Source organism: Coffea arabica, chromosome 3e (assembly GCF_036785885.1).
Source record: "Coffea arabica cultivar ET-39 chromosome 3e, Coffea Arabica ET-39 HiFi, whole genome shotgun sequence".
Taxonomy (NCBI): Eukaryota; Viridiplantae; Streptophyta; class Magnoliopsida; order Gentianales; family Rubiaceae; genus Coffea; species Coffea arabica.
The window spans coordinates 8,378,569-8,396,147 of record NC_092315.1 but is presented as its reverse complement, the minus strand read 5'-3'; the positions used below and the strand labels follow the sequence as shown (position 1 = coordinate 8,396,147).

Here is a 17,579-nt window from a genome sequence, read left to right as displayed (position 1 = left end):
TTTTTTCTTTTTCTTCTAGGTGTACTATCACATATGGCACATTAGGCAAAAATTTGGGTTGACCCGATCTATAGCCCCACATATCGACGTAGCTCAAAATTTATGGTATCATCTTACTTGGTAACTCGAACATTAAATACCCAACCAGGATACAGCAGGCCTGCCCGAGTTTTTGACGGTATTATTAATAGAACTGTCCTTTAAAAATAAATATGCTGACAACACAACATGCCAAACCGACCCTTCAGTTTCCTTTGGGGTACAAACTCTCATCTCTTCCAACAAGACTTGTCCACGCACCAACCGCAAGTTTGAGTCCTTCATTCACGGACCAAATTGAGGAAATACCAAAGCATTTTTTCTCAGAAAAAACAAGAGAAGCAGAATAGTATCATGATACCAGGAAATCCTGAAATCATCAGTTCTATGTACAAATCATTTATTGCTGCATATAGCAATACTAGTTACGCCTCTGCATAAGCAACCTGCTGCTATCTGTTTTATAAATAATTGTTGCATAATTAGCAGTGGCACCAAACGTTGAGGAGAAAAATTGATCATAACCCTTAGCGCTGGCATGATTCTCTCTACTGTCCAGCCAAAAGTCAGACAGCCAAATCTATATACATAACCTCAAAAAAAGGGGAAAAAGGAAAAGAAAAACTGCGATTCAGGATTGTCAAGATGGTTCATTTTTTTTGCCTGCGCATTCGAGCTCCCCAAGACATACTACCAGCATCCTTGTACATGCTTCTTATTTTCAACTCTGACACTTGATCCTGCCAACGGCTCTTCCACTCACCCTTTTCCTCCATTTGCTGAATCAGTGTATGAAAAACAATTAGATGACCAGAACAGACATATTATATTTATAAGGTATGCGCTAGAGTTTCAAATAAGAAATCGCTACATCCATACAAGTATCATTCAAGGAAGCTTTGTATTTCAACAATAACTCAACACCTGATGTTGGTCTTTTATGTCTTTGTTCCTCTAAAATTAAGTAAAAGTTATACACTAACCAGAGTAAAACTTCTGAACAGTCAATAAAGAGATGAATATTGCAGGCACTGATGCATTAAAATCAGGAACATATCACACCAGATGAACATGAAAAGAAAAAAGAGAAAGGAGTAAGTTTCTGATACATGAATACAGGAAAATGGAGCAAAGATGACAATGGATCACGCAAAATTATTTTCACCTACTCAGAGGCACATAAAGTTCTCAGGATGCCCTCAATTTTGATAAATCGTTTCTTAATAGGATTTTGCAGGAACAAGTTCTGAGAATATGCATCCAGCTTAATTGAATCAAGTCAATATGTGCACCACCTAAAGTCAGCTCTAGAACAACCAAGCAAGCATAGGAGCATAAACGTCCCAGACCAGCAATAGAAAATCCTGCAAAATCAGACTAAAAATTCCGAACATTGACTCTTATGACAATCCAATACAGCCAAGATGAAACAAAAGATATAGTCCAATAACACTCCAAAAATCTTATGGAATAGTTCCACTGGAGAGAGATGATGAAAAAAGGAATATCCTTTTGTTAACTCCCAATATCCCATTGCAGAGAATCGATTTCTTAAAATTCAACTTCTTCATTTCCTCTGCTCTCATCAAAGCCCCCTACTCCTGCATTTTTTTCCACAGAAGTCCATAGAAATGGACTTAAAAGTAGATTTCTCTGTTTGTGGAATCGCCATTAAATCATCAAAATTTCTAAAATTTTGTTAAAGAGTAGAACCTTTCTATAAATAACCCCTAAAACATGAAACATAATCAAAAAGGAAAAAGAAAGTAAAATCACAGAGAAATACAACAACAGAAAAGGGTAAATTGAGCAACCAAAGCAAAATAACAAGAGGGGAGAAAAGAACTAACATCATCATAATTCTGGTATCGTCTGCGGGAGCTGAAGGCTAAGTGGAGCCCCTTAGCCATATCCCTGTCATAAAGGGCCCTTCGATTAGGATCCGACAAGGTCTCATAAGCCTCCTGCACCCGAATAAACCTCTGTGTATACTCCTGGACCAGACCCGGAGGTGACACATCCGGGTGGTACTTTCTAGCAAGCTGCTTATACGCCTGTTTGATCTCTAACAGAGAGCCCGTCTCGGGGATGCCCAGAAGATCATAAAAACTGCATGGTTCCTCCACCAATACAGCGTCCTGCAGCGTGGCCCTTGTGGAAGCAGCCGCGTACCGGGATCCGACCCCGATCCTCAGAGCTTGAAAATCAGGTGGGTGGATGGGGAATGAGATTTCGGAAAGTGGGTTGGATCGAGATTGAGGCCATGGGAAGGAAATAGCGGGGTACAAGTTGAGCGTGGCCCTTGTGGAAGCAGCCGCGTACCCTGATCCCACCCGACTTCCAACCCGGATCCTCAGAGCTTGAAAATCAGGTGGGGGGATGGTGAATGAGATTTTGGTAAGTGGGTTGGATCGATATTGAGGCCATGGGGAGGAAATAGCAGGGTATAAGGGGAAGAAGCTATCAGTTTTAGAGGGCGAGACGGCACCACAGCCATAGCTGTTGCTGAACATTTTCCTGAATCTAGCTTTCAGTCTGTACAGAACTAAAAAATTCTTGAATCTAGTTTTCACGGTACAATATTCTGTCTTTTGAGGGGAATTTATACAGGGGAAGTGCGGACATGCAGTGCGTGTTCAGTAATGGGGTCTCGGGCAGATGGGAAGGTTCTCTGAGCATTGACAAAGGTGGTACAAAGTTGATTCGATCAGTAGAACTCAAATTTGTTTGGACATCTCCTTTTCTTTTTTTTCTTTTAAATAATATTTTTATTTACATTATAAATATATTTTTTAATTTACTTTTTATCTTATATGTATCGTATTATAAAAAATATTATAATAATTATTTTAAATAATAGTATAAATAATACTTCATTCAAACATTGTGGATAATCAGAACAGAACATGGGACCCGTTTAAGAATTGCCGGACACCTTTTTGATATGGGATAATTTCAGAAACCTCCTTCGAGATTTCTTATAATATTACTCAGCTCTTCTAAAATTTTTAAAATCTCACTTATCTCCCTTGAATTGATATTTTTTATAACATTTTAACTCCTTTGGAAGAAATACAAGAAAGATAAAACTTTTGTTTCAATACTATCCTTATGTTATCCTATTTATGAAATTTATAACAACAATAAAAAATAAAATAAGTTTAAATTTTTATAATGTGTAAATATCTTGAAAATTTCACACTTATGAAGAGATTAGTTTAGTTTTCAATACAACTTAAATTACACTACGAATTAAAATATATTTTTCCAAAAAAATTATCTTGACTTCCTGAATTGTAACTTAATTGTGCACGAAATCTTTTAAGGTATTAATTACTTACAAAAAATCCTCCTAAGTGATTAATCTTGATTAGATTTAATTTATCCACGTCCTTTGCTATCTTACCACAATCCCAATGTAAAGAAATATAGATTATTATTAGCTAAAAATTGATTTTTTTATTTACATTTTTTAGCTTTAAAATTTAGTTTCTTTTTGGCTTTTTGATTAAATAATTATTAAGAGCAAGGGTAATGTTGTCAATTTTGGACATTTGATAGGAATATTTAGTCTTATCAAGTTGACAAGGGAGGTAAGTAAGATTTTAAAAATTTTAGGGGAACCTCAGGAGATGCTATGACAAACCTCAGGGAGGTTTCTGAAATTATCCGTTTTCATATACATCTAGATTCTAGAAGCAAAAGGGTAGACTAGGGAAGTAATAAAATAAGATATCCAACTGTTTCGAGCAACTGTGTCCACATTAAAACGAAGACTTGGAAGCTGTGCCCACGTCAAAAAAAAAAGAAAGAAAAGACACTAAAAAAGTTTGATTTTTATTTCATTTTTTAAATTCAAAGTAGACTATGTACCTTTCGAAAGAAGGGAGAAAGAGACAGGTTTAAGAGTCGAATAAAAAATTTCATGATTATTTAGAGTTTTTGAGGTTACAAAATTTGAAGAACTTAATTTGAAATTTTGAATCTACTTTCTATGTGAACTTGTAAATATATTGTAAATCGTTCACTAAAATGTTAGAAAAAGAAAAATGTCAATACTATGGTGTGAATACAACCATTGATGAAGTGATAATAGTAGTTTTAGACTAACTCCATACATGGTTATGTCCTTTCATAGTTTTTTTTTTTTTTTTTTTTTTTGGATTTTTGTTGGATAGAGGAAAAATGACTGGAGAAGAAATTTAATACTCCACAATTTCTTTCTTTTTGAAAAATTAAGCTAGAAAGAAAAGAAAAGTAATTAGAAAATGTCACGTTCAAGTCTCCTCCAAATAGTGAAAAAGTTTTCTTGCCAAAACTCGGATAAAAAGACAATTATAAGGGAATGTTTCATCGTATCATATTGTCCTTAAATTTTGACCTGTTTCCTTTCCTTTAGAAAGTTGCACTTACTCAATTTGTAGAAGCATTATTATGTGAATGTTTTACCGTTCAAATTTGTTCATCAAATAAACAAATCAAATTTAAACAAATTTTCAAACTTGTTAAAATAATAAAACAAGTTTGAATACTAAGTTATTTGACTTAATTAGATTCATTTACATTTGTACCTATATAAGAAGAGAGAAATATTACTACAAAAAAAGAATCATAGATTAACAAAATTATAATTCTGTGTTTCGATGAAAGACATGGGAGGTTTCCTGAGCTCTAGCTCTGATTATACTCTTTTTCTGCCACGAAATGAAAGTGTTTGGATTGCAATTTTTCTGCCACGAAACGAAATGAAACTTGTTTCTCGTGTACACATTTTTCAATTACCTTTTTATCTCACATATATCAAATCGTTACAATAATTTTTTTTACAAAAAATCTAGAAAAATGCAATCTAAACAAAGCAAATTTGTAAACTTGCACATAATTAAAAAATCACATGCAAATCACCACATAATGCGATAAACCTTTTTCTTTTAACTTATTTAACTCGATAAATCAGTTCTAGGGAAATTCATATGCACTTACCAATACAGAAATTACCGTCTCAAACTATACCAAGTTTCTCGTAATCTCCATTACTTATTAGCAGCTTGTTTGGACATTGGAAGCACTACTGTCTATTAATACAAAAAGACCATAACATGCTTTCAACTATGCAGGAAATTCCTTCAAAAAAAAAAAAACTATGCAGGAAATGATTAAAAAGAACTTATCTATCATAAACTATTAAAAAGAACTTATCTATCGACTTACTATGTAGGTAACTTTTAGGGAGTCGCTATTGCCAAGACATGGACATGATATTAACGTTTTGGTAAGTTATAGTATGAAACAAGAAAGAAAAAGTACAACATGATATTTTCGTTCTATTGTAGATCATTTTTACACACTACTGTTATTCTAGAACAACTGAAATAATAGTTCAATTCTACTTTTGCTTCAGTCAAAAGCGTTTTTCCCTATCAAAAATCAATCACTCGGTAGCGTAGAATTGCAGTAATAATTAGGCACGCAATTCACAAGTCGCAACACAACATCAATCACATAATCCGTCCCCAAGCTATGAATTCTGATATAACTTTTGCAGATTGCTCCTCTTCTGCACCCCCCGAAGAGTTTTATAATACCCTATGATCCCCTAAAAAATCAAAATTTTAAAAGCTATTAAAAAGGTTACCGGGTATTTACAAGAAAGAAAATGATATTTTAAGAGGAAAGGTTTTTGATATTTTTCAATAAAAAGTTTAATCTTATCAATTACAGAATTTGTAGGGTTAAGGATTGGCTCACTTGCAACTGTGTGTTTGGATAGGAAATTACTTAGGATAATTTTTTAAAAATATATTGTAGCACTTTTTTGATGTAACGTATGTGAGATAAAAAGGTGATTGAAAAATGTGTTGATGATGCAAGCAAGTCAGTGCGTGTAAATAAGGTGTAAATAATGTGTAAACCAAACAGCTATTTGTACCCCTATACTATCAAGGTTTAACTAGCAGTTTTTACCATAAACTTATTAATTGTAACATTTCTGTCTCTTATTCTATTAATTTGTGGCACATTTTGCTCAAATAAATAGAAGAAATTTAATACCCCTAAGATATAAGAGAATTTTACTAAACAGATACAAATTAGCGTTACCAAAGTCTTTTATTTGAAAAGTATTACGCAACATTCATTAATTTCCAACAATGTACCACAAATTGATAGATTTAAGGACTAAAATGCCCAAATCGATAGTGTAGGGTGCAAGTGCAATTGATAACAGTTGAGGCGTGCATATTGAAAATTAATCCTATGAGATTTTATTGCACATCCTTATTTATGTTACCAGAAAAATCACCCGCAAAGCAATGACGTGAAACATAAAGTTTTCGGATTAATCTTTCTTACAATTTTAATATATACGTTTATGAGAATGGATGCATGTCATGTTATCTGAATTTGAATTAAAAAATTAAATTTGTATATGTGAAATATATCTAAACTCAGTTTGTATTTATACTATCTGTGCATAAAAGATTTACTCATAGAAGATACAGAGCACTCTAAATTACAGCTTTCTCATATTAATTACATCTATTATTGGTGGGATCTTGAAAACACGGTCAATGTTCCAGATAATTTTGCAATAAATAAGTACAGAACATCAAGGTCAACCGTTGTTCCCAAAAGTTCTCAATTATTAATATGTAAGTGATGATTCTGCAAAACCTGCATACTTATTTTAAAATATACGTTTTAGAAGTCAACCTATTGAGACCCGTTTTCACAAAGATGCCTTGAGATATTAATTACTAGAAAATAGTATAAACAAAAAAAGAGATTTATACAATCTGATGCTTATAACTGCCCATGCGTGGTTCGTTTTGTGCATAGGATATTATTTGAGATAATTTTATGAAAAAAAAAAATATTGTAGCATTTTTTTAATGTGATATATGCGAAACAAAAAAATGATTGAAAAATGTGTTAATTTAACTAAGGTGTAAATAATTTGTAATCCAAACTTATCACTATTGGTTCATATCTTGTGCCACATTTTCAATTTTAACTTAGAAGGAAAATGACTAAGGGTGGAAAACCAACTGTTCCTCGTTAAAGCTTCAACTTAGTGGAAGATTTTGGAAACAAATCAGGCAATGACTCATCTTTTTTTTTTTTCTTTTTAAACCAGGTTGCTGCCTCAGCACCACCAATTTCATCTCCCTTTCCACCAAATCGATACATTCAAGTGTCCAATTAAACTTTCATCTTTGTGAAGTAAAAAACCGACAAAGACTGAAAAAGGAAAAGAAAAAAAAATTCATGCTATCGTGAAAATTGAGCTTTTGCTGTTAAAACTTAAAAGCACATCTAGTAAAAGCTAAAATTTGGTGATAAAGACACAAGGGATCTCAATTATGACCTACAAAAATATCTTATAGCGAGTACTTATTAGACACTTGTTAATTAAGCTGCTGTTGATTCGATTTGATCTGATTTGAATTGGACCTAAAACATCATGATAAAATTGGCTGCATGTGTCATGTGACCTACAAAAATATCTTATAACGAGTACTTATTAGACACTTGTTAATTAAGCTGCTGTTGATTCGATTTGATCTGATTTGAATTGGACCTAAAACATCATGATAAAATTGGAGTGAAGTTTGGTAACGTTATTAATCATCTGCATGTGTCATGTGCAGCTCCACTCCCCTTTTGCTATCATTTCAACTTCAGAAAATTATAGCAGCAAATTTAAGGGAAGCCAAAAGCCCTAAAAAGCAACATTTGATATCCAATTTTCTTTTCCTAAAGAGCAACATTTGATATCCAATTTTCTTTTGGCAAGCCTTTTTTGTTTCATCTTGGATAAAAACATTGAAAGGCGTGTGTGTTAATGTCCCAAAATGTAGGCCTCTTGCCTAGATGCATGCATTCTCATACAAAAGTTTGAATGACGATGTCGGTGGCCACTGAAAAACTATCTCAGCTCCAAGACGAAAATTACATGTGTTACATGATTTATCCCATTATGGAAAAGAAGAATGCCAAATCCTTTCCCTCCGGACAACGAAAACTTTTTGTCTTTCCAAAATTCGGAATTAATCAAGTCAAAAAGTACACTAGTCAAATATGATTTATGTAAATCATTTCATTTCTTTTCTTTCCTAAACTCTCAAACACGCAACTCGTGTTTATAGTACTATAGTAGCTTATGGTAGGCAAGCCCTTTTTATACAATTTTGGACAAAGATGAAAAATATGTTAGGTCTAATTTTGGCATCCTGTAATTTTTGTTATTATCATTCCCTTCTTCCACAATGATGGAATCAATAAATTCGACAAAAATTATTATAGGTAATAACCCACAAATAATCATTAGAATCAACAATCCACAAATATTAGGTTAAATTTTAACATGTAACAAGAATAAATTCACAATTAATATGGTTCGAATCCAGAACATCTCACCGTCTTCCTATTTAGTATCTTTTGAAATGTCACGACTGCCAAGACAGAGACATGGTATTAAAGTTTCGGAAGCTATTCTTAGCGAACAAAATCCATGGAGAAGATGTAGAAAAGGAAAAGAAAGAGAAAACATGCGCAACAATTTGTTTTTTGGTCTAATGTAGATTAAGATTAAGGCTTTATGGATGATTCAATTGTCCTATATGTTTCAATCAAAATCATTTTTCCTAACAAAAATCCATCACTATAATAGGCTTAATAGCATAGAATTTTGGTCACAATGAAATCTGCCACTCGTGAAATCGCATACTCCAAGCACTTGCGAAGCCACATTGCTCTCAATTTGTAGCCCCTCAATGTTGTAGAACTTCAAAAAATGACCTAAGAGAAATGTAATATTTGCAAATTGCTCCTCTTTTGCACCAAAAATTTGATACCATCCCATGCTCCCCAAAAAGTCAAGATTTTGCCCCCCTATTAAAACAGTTGCAGGACCTTTCAAAGTAAAACATAAGTTAATTTAAAAGAAAAATAATATTTTGAATCTAAAGGCATATCACTTGGGAGTTTCGTTTTTGTGTGTATGACTAACTAACCTCACAAGTGCAATTAATGTCGACATATAACAGCTCTACGAGTGATCCTCGTCGCCTTGACGTTTCTAAGTTCAAAATTTTTTTCAAAAACTTGACAAAAAGAATGTTTAGAGGGAGAAAGATAATTAATTGCGTGCCTAGGAGTTTTCAATTTCCAAATTTTCACAAAGATTTAGCTTCAAAATATAAGTGCAAGTTCAAAAATAACTAGGTTCGTTTCTGTGCCAAGGTACACTCGACAAAGTATTTGCAGCACCCGCGCACACATATATGTATGTATGTACGCACGCACATACATACATATATAAATACATTTTGTTAAAATTTCTTTATTAAAAATTGACAATGCGTAAAGCTCAACATATACTAGAATGATAGGTATTAAACTTCTCTAAAAATTTTAACTTACAAAACAATATACTAGAAATCAAAGCATACAATTAGGATGGTCACTTACTATCAAGTTTGGGGTGGCAAGGATTTAATGTGAAGCCCTCACAGGGGTGGTCCAGCAGTAAGCGGGCTCTTAAGGACCCTTGAGATTTGGTGTGCCGGCTCGGATCCTAAGGGTTCGAATCGGGACATGTTCCGGGTTACAAAAAAAAAAAAAGATTTAATGTGAAGTTTGGGGGACAAAAACTTGTTCTCAAAAAAGCTTATTGAGGTAAAATAATGTTGTTTGTGAGTAGAACTACTTACCAATACCAAATGCAAATCTTTTCTCAAAGTCTACAACTCTTAAACAAGTATGAAGCTTTTTGTACTAATTAGTAATTACTTGTTTGTATGGCATTCTTTTGATAATTAAAAGCTTCTCCATGATTCGTCGGTCAGTGAAAATCTATGCGTACACTCAAACTCCTATTGGGGGTAAAAAAAACCTCCCACAAGCAGTTGAAATCTTCCAAGTGTCACGGGTTCGTTATCAATCCTGAACAAAACCATCAAGGTCAACGATTTTACTAAAATTTTTTTTAAGTTTAAGTAAGTGATGATTGTCTGACAAATCTTCATACTTAATTATTAATTATGGTTTGTTAATTAGTTGTTTATCCTGACAGTAGGTTTTGAAAAAGATGCCTTAAGATGCTAATTATAAAATAGTACAAACATACACAGAGACTTAGCTATGTGATCTTTTAAATACTCATAGAATGGCAAAGTTTATTAAGCTTTCTGCCCTAATTATTGTGCTTTGTGGTGTCTGCCTGAATAGCTTACTCAATTTGGAAAATAAAAAGCATAATTAATTTGATTCGATAAGGTTCCTGTTGATTAGTTAATTTGTAAGCTCTCGTCAACCTTTTAATATTGAGATTCTGGGTTAAGTCTAACTTTCGTGGAAAGTACAACAATATTCAATATTTTCAAATTCAAACCACCACTTTTTTTAGTTGCAAACTTGCAAATTAGAGAGAGAGGAGGGTCTACGCGATCATAATTGTAATTAGTTTACAAAAGTCAACTTCAAATGATGCAGGTTAAGATGGAGTTGCTTCAGCTGATTTCATAAACTTGTACAAGGTTCCGCAGGGAGAACTTGTTCCCTAACCTCCTTTAATCCCGCTAATGGGATATGGACGGACAGCATGTGGAAAAGGGATTGAAACGCCACCGTTTCAAAAAGATGTATGTAGATTTCGCTAATAGGACAAATTTTGAAAATATATGATTCAAAATCTTTTTGAATAAAAAAAAAAAATTCTTAATCTACCCTCAATTACAAGGGTAAAATTATCCTACTACATTCCAAAAAAAATTCCCAAAGCTCACCAACTACAGCCTCTGCACACCAACTCTCACATATGTATTCCCCTTACCTTCTAATCTTCTATCAGCTATCTATACAATTATATAGATTATAAAGTAATTTGACCAATAAAATTTTTTTTTAAGTAGATAATTTTGATAAATATATTTTTAAATTAACTAGACACACACTAGGACGTGCCTTAAGCCACTAGTAAATGATGGAAAAAAGTATCAGAACGTTGACGAAAGTGCAACCACCTCCCTCTCTGCCCGGGAGGGGCGTTACCTAACTTAGTTGGTAGCGAGAGAGCATGTGCCCAACTTCCTCGACAACTCGTGCCTAACATGAACTCTTGAGGAAACAGGGCAGACCATAAAAACCACAATATGTAGAGGGGTAAAAAAAAAAAAAAAAAGTCCCCTATAGCTATTTTACAAAAAATCTCTTGTGATTTTCAAAATCATACGTGTCGGTATCTCATAGTTCAAAATAATTTGAAATATTGACGGAAATCGTTAAAACAAAGGATTTTGAGTGAAATGATAGAAATGCCCTAATAATATAGACAAAAAATAGCCTAAAACAAACGATTTTTGATTCATTGGTTTCATTCACTAATAATATTATTAGTAAAAATTGTCGATTTCTACAAGTTTGGAAAAATTTTGAAGAAGAATCATGATTATTTTATTAAGGTATGAGGGGCAAAATAGATATTTCAGATCAAAATTTGCCCATACCAGCATGTTTACGTCAAACGCGTTAAATTTAACAATTTTCATTGATTTTTTACTTTACTTTAAATCATGAGATACTGATGCGTATGATTTGAAATCACAAGAGACTTTTTTATAAGATAAATATACTACAGGCAGCTTTTTTGTTGTTTATCCTATGTAGCATTCATTATCTTTAAACAAAAATCTTTGATTACTTAGGTTATTAATTAAAAGTATTTCAAGGGTTTAGAGTAAGCTACTTTTAAGGCATAATTGATGCTTCTGACATCGGCTTCTCCAAAAATCATCATATGTCATTGTAATACTTGTCAGCCTTCTTTGCTACGTAAGAGGTAGATTAAGTACTAAAAACAAAGGTAAATGGGCCAACCAGTTGCGTAATTGAGATGTTATATTGAACAATCGAAAATGACACGACTTGTATATTATTTTATTCTCAATCCTTGCAATCCTTATCTCTACTAAGTGAAAAAAGGGGAAAAAGAAAAATGTTCTGCTCATTTTTCTTGCGCTGAGACAAAAGTTGTCTGTCTGTTGAAGATTCATTCCGCATTTGAGATTCTTGACAGGGTAAATTGTACGTTAACAAAGCAGAAGAAAAGGGCTTTTACAGTATTGTTGCTGAAACAACGGGGTAATTGGACTTACAGTTTTTCCTGCTTTGAAGCTCAATATAAAGACCATGACTTAATAAATACTATTTCTAGGATCTTTTGTTCTCTAGTGTCACTAAATTTTTGAGTTTGCAACGAATATATGTTTCAGCCAATAAAAGGAAAGAGTAAACTCAACGTGTATTCAATGTATTTTAGCGATTAATTACATGTATGTGATTTGAAATTAGCTTCAATAAAAATCTGAAAGTAATGATTTTGAATTCTCATTCCCCTTCTCCTTTTGATATCATACATGTGTCATATATCTATGATCGTTAGTGTTAAAAAAAAAAAAATCAGTATATTATCACTGTATAAAAAATTAAATGATGACGTAAGGGCCACGTTAATAGCTGTGTAAATGGCCTGATGGCCTCCATTGCACCCAAAAAAAAAAAAGTTAATTCAAAAAGTAAATGATCAACAAATATAACACATATTTTTAAGATTACTCCATTTTACACGCCAAATGAGAAGTATTCTAGACGGCAAGGACGAGCATGAATGACGCCATATTACACGGCTATGCAGTTGGAAAGAATCAACAATTCATAAGACATATTTTAAAATTATTTTTTTCTATTCTATGCCTTAAAACACAAGAAAAGAATTTTAAAAAACTAAGGAATGATCTTATTTTAAATTTTAAACGTTATCACCTATACCCCTGAATTAAAGAAACTTTAGCAAAAGAAATTTTAATTTTTAAAGACAATAAATATTGGAGCCACCTATTATCCTATGCCTTTACGACACAGAAGAAGAAGCCTTTAAAAATACCAGATCCACCTATTTTGTGATATGGTAAATGTGAGATATAAAAATATGATTAGAAAGATTAAATTGATGATTTCAAAATAGTGTTTTTGATGTATTTTTAAAAAAAAAAATCTCACTTTCCAAATGCACCCAATGTGACATTAGTTTCGTTGGTCAACGTGAACATAACCATCAAGCTCACCGATTCTCCAAATTTTGTAATTTTGAACAGGCAACTGATGATTTCTCCAAAATCTACATAGTTGATTGGGTAAATTTCATTTTGGACTCCCTAACTATAGGCATGATCCTATTTTAGTTCTTAAATTTTAAATTTGGATATTTTATCTTCTAAATTGTACAAATTTCTCACTTCATTGATGGAATTTCAAAATTAATGGAATAGTAGGCAAATGATGCTCAAAGTGGAACCCAATATTCGATTAGTTTTGATGATTCCGTGAATAATTAGGTTATGCCAGTTAATTATTTAGACCCAATTTTTTTGAAAAAGATATTTCGATATGTCGAACAAAGAGAATTAACTTTTATATTACTTTAGTTTTTCCATGTGATTTTTTTTTTAGAAACTCGATGGTTGGTAAATAATGTTCAATGAGTCTAAGAATTCGATAAGATTTTGGTTGATTAGTTTATTTCATCTAGTGAAAATAATAACTAAGGTTGAGTTTCAAAGTTGAATAATCATAGTTGTGAACTTAGATCTAAAATAGGGAATTAGCTTTGAGATTATTTTAGTTTTGCCATGTGATTTGTCAAGCAAAAATTGAGTAGCATTTTATGTTTGATAAACGTTCAAGTCCAGCTCGAACTTGGTTCGATTGGTACAAAATTAGATTTTATATGTAAAAATTTCAACTACTCAAGCATGAATAGAGTTCAACTCGATTCAACAAATAAACAAATAAAATTTTAAATTTGTTAAAAGAATCAAACAAACTTAAATACTAAGATATTTCGCTTGATTAAATTTGTTTACATCGTACATAAAATTAAAAGGGTGATAAAGAATATTGAGCATTTTTTCCTTAACGTAGTGCCTCCTGACGTCTATTAGCTTAGCAAAGTGGATCCAGTAAGATTTTGGTTGATTGGTTTATCTGTGGGCAGTCAACAAGTATTTGATTAGTATTCGTATCTATCCCATTGCTTGTGAGCTAACTGTAATTTGACAATACGTTCGTTATTACCCCACACGCAATGCATTTTGATCCCCACATGCATTTTTTTTTTTTGTCGAAACGATAGATATCCTATAACCTAATCTAGCCTAGTCTAGGGAGAGGGGGAGGGGGTTCGATGTGAGTACAGACTCCATCGATGAAGGTCAATTAAAACCGTCACAAATTGTGACAAATTTTGTGGGAGGCAGGGATTGAACCCCTGACCTCCAGCATCACCTTTAATGGTGATGACCACTGGACCAAATGTCCAGTGATCCCCACATGCATTCGATTGCGCCATTTGATTGTTTTCAAATAGATTGATTTGAGAAATTCATGAGATCAAATGTGAAATGATCGAAACATCATGTCTAGAGTCAGTGGTGGAGCCACATGTAAGTAAGTGGGGTAACTTTGGGAAAATTAGATTTTAGTTTTAGAAAATTTAGAAAAATTTAAATTTGCATCTTATTTGACCCCACTAAATTTTAACAAATTCTCTTTTCTATATACATTGACACCTAAACAATTGAAGATTCATAATTGTTACCACCACAAGAATCTTGAATTCATTTCATATTTATGTATGGAAGTTATTTCAAGAATAAATTCTTCCTAAATTTCCAAAAATAAGGGATGAGCTTTCTTTAGTGGAGTGGAAAAACAATTCTTCAAACCAATTCTTTCAAATTTCAAAATTTCTGAAAACAAGAATTTTTCAAGTGTTTGCTAAATTTTTTATTTATAATACAAAATTAAGTTATTATGACTCTTTATTTATAATAAGCTATAGACAAATTTCTTAAGAAAAACCAATAGAGGATCAAGTTGACGATAATTAACAAAATATTTTTAAAAAAAAATTCAAGAGCTTTAGTTGCTTATATTGAAAAGATGTATTTAACCAAATAGGCAATGAATTAATTTTGCAATATTTTCAGAAGATAAGTACTCGTACAGTACAACTATAACTAGTCTTTAATTTAGTTAAAATAATAAAGTCGAATTCTCATCATTATCTTTTAGCATTTCTCTTTCTTACGTGACTTAATAAAGAAGCGAGTAACTGCTACGCTCATCTAAACAAAATACTCTGTAGTCTGTCCCTCTTTTGGTTTTGGCTCTCTATCCCTCTCCGCACATAACCTCTCAACTCTGTCCTTTTTCTGGGATAATTTCACAAATCACCCCTGAGGTTTCTGACACTTGTACTGACACATTCTAAGGTTTTAAAAATTTCACTCATCTTCCTTGACGAACTTTGTAGGGAACATGATTTGTAGGGGTGATTATTATCGATTAGTTATGGGATAAAGATTACTAAATTGAAAAAATTTAAAATTGTAGTAAAAATAAAGTGTCTGACTTGGTTTGTGATACAAACATGATTTATAGGGGTGGGTATTATCCATTAGTTAAGGGATAAAGATTACTAAATTAAAAAATCAAAACTTTAGCAAAAAAGGATTTGAATTTCTGACGCATTTGGAAGCTTTTCATGAAAAACCTGCCCTCTAATGCACATAGATGTAGATTTGTATGTTATGTTAGTAATATTTACTTTTTATTTTATATTTTTAGTTTTTGTTATATAAAAGTTTTAATTTACTGCTAAAATAATAAATTTTACTGTACTAAAATTTGACCCCACTTACTGTGGAGTCTTGGCTCTGCCTCGGACTAAAATAGAACCTGTTTGTGCGGACCGAAACCCTGAAAGAAAGGTTAAAAAAAAAAAAAGGATCCAATGTCATCACTACTATGTCATTCATTTCAGACTGCAGAAGAAAAAAAAATGCCTAAGTGCCTTGAGTATATGAGCTTGTGGAATATAGAAGGTTAACAAATTGCCTAAGTTCCTTGAATCATGGGCTAAAAAATAAAAAATAAAAATACAATGACAAGTGCAGCCTAATAGAACCTATTGACAAACTATTACCACCATAACCCATAGAGCTCATTATCTTTAAATGAAAGATTTATGTAATGGGTATCTATTAAGACACCATCAAATAGGGATTTAAATAGTTGATCTTTGTTAAAAGTGGGGGTAAATTGTGGAAGTCTCTAATTTTAGGAAAGATAAATGAGTGTAAGTCAGTATGTACACATGACAAATTAAGCGTAAATTTGGTAAACTAGCAAGTGACCTGATGTTTTCGGTGTTTCAAACACGGGTTTAGACTAAACCACTTTTTAAGGAATAATTGATCCTAATGAGACGGTTATCAACCTTGCATCTAATTATGGCTACTTAAAGAATCATCATATGATTAGCTGTGAACTTTGATCACCTAAGACGTACTTAAATTCATCTCCACTATGTAAAATCTAGATTAAGTACTTTGTTTAAACGTGAATTGGCCAATCACTCGAGTAATTTAGATTTAGATGTTACCAGTGGGCGACAAGAACTTCTTTTCACGCTTCCTTTGAAAGTGGAATGACGGTGTGGTAGAAAATGCAGGATGGAAAGGAATTTCACTAAGGAGAAAAAGGAAAAAAAATATATACAAAGTCTTCTCTTTCTCTTTTTCCCAGAGAAAACTAGAAAAGGTTTGGAGTCGGTAGGAGACTGAGTGATTCCTAGCTGTTTGAGTCAACATTTCGGTAGAATTTGTGATTCTTTGACATGTAAATTGTACGTTAAGAAAGAAAACGATGGGGTCCTATACCCATGACTTCAAATGTCCTTGCCAAGTAAAACAAAATGCAAAATAAAAACTTCTGTTAGGATCTTTCTTGCTCTAGTTTCACTACATTTTTTAGTACCAAAATATACGTTTTTCTGGTAAGAAAAAGAAAGAGTAAAATTTAGTAGATTTTGGCGATAGACATGCATATGACCTGCAAAGAAAATTTGAAACTAAAGGGTTTGATTCTTCTTCCTATATCCTCATTCCCTCTCCCTTTTCTATTTCCTTTCTTTAAAAGAAAAGGAAAAAAAATTAATAATCATAACACATATTTTAAAATTAGGGTTTTCTATTATGTGCTCTTTTGGCACAAGACAAGCACACAACATATAAGGGATAGATTTTTTTTTTTGGTCGACGTGCTAATTTCTAATCTCTTTCTACTCTACATCAAGAGGAAGAGTGAATCCAAAGAAGTCATTGGAGAAATTAGAGGATATTGAACCATCATCGGGCTAAATAAGTGCACTATGCTGCAACCTGCATAATGGAATTAAAATACAAGATGGGGATTTAGAATCGCTAAGGTACACGTAAGGAGGGACATGAGTCCTTTCTTGGTGGACAACTTAGCATGGGTTGGATTGATTGGTTTATTATAGATTTGACATATTATCTTCCACTCCCCAAATTAAAGAAACTTTAGCAAAGAAAATTTAAACTTTTATAAACGATTAAATACTAGATCCACCTCTCATCCTATACTCTAAAGGTGCTGAAGAGAACAATCTTTTAAAA

At 32.6% G+C, this 17,579-nt stretch overlaps 1 protein-coding gene across 1 annotated transcript; it reads right to left on the bottom strand.

The window, feature by feature from the left end:
- Window positions 1–336: 336 nt before the first annotated feature.
- On the bottom strand, window positions 337–2,746 carry LOC113736369 (chaperone protein dnaJ 20, chloroplastic-like). Its single transcript, XM_027263302.2, has 2 exons — window positions 1,890–2,746; window positions 337–818 (listed from the first exon to the last, which is right to left on the bottom strand). The coding sequence occupies exons 1-2, from the start codon at window positions 2,550–2,552 to the stop codon at window positions 690–692; spliced, it is 792 nt and encodes a 263-aa protein (XP_027119103.1). The 5' UTR covers window positions 2,553–2,746; the 3' UTR covers window positions 337–689.
- Between the last annotated feature and the right edge of the window lie 14,833 nt (window positions 2,747–17,579).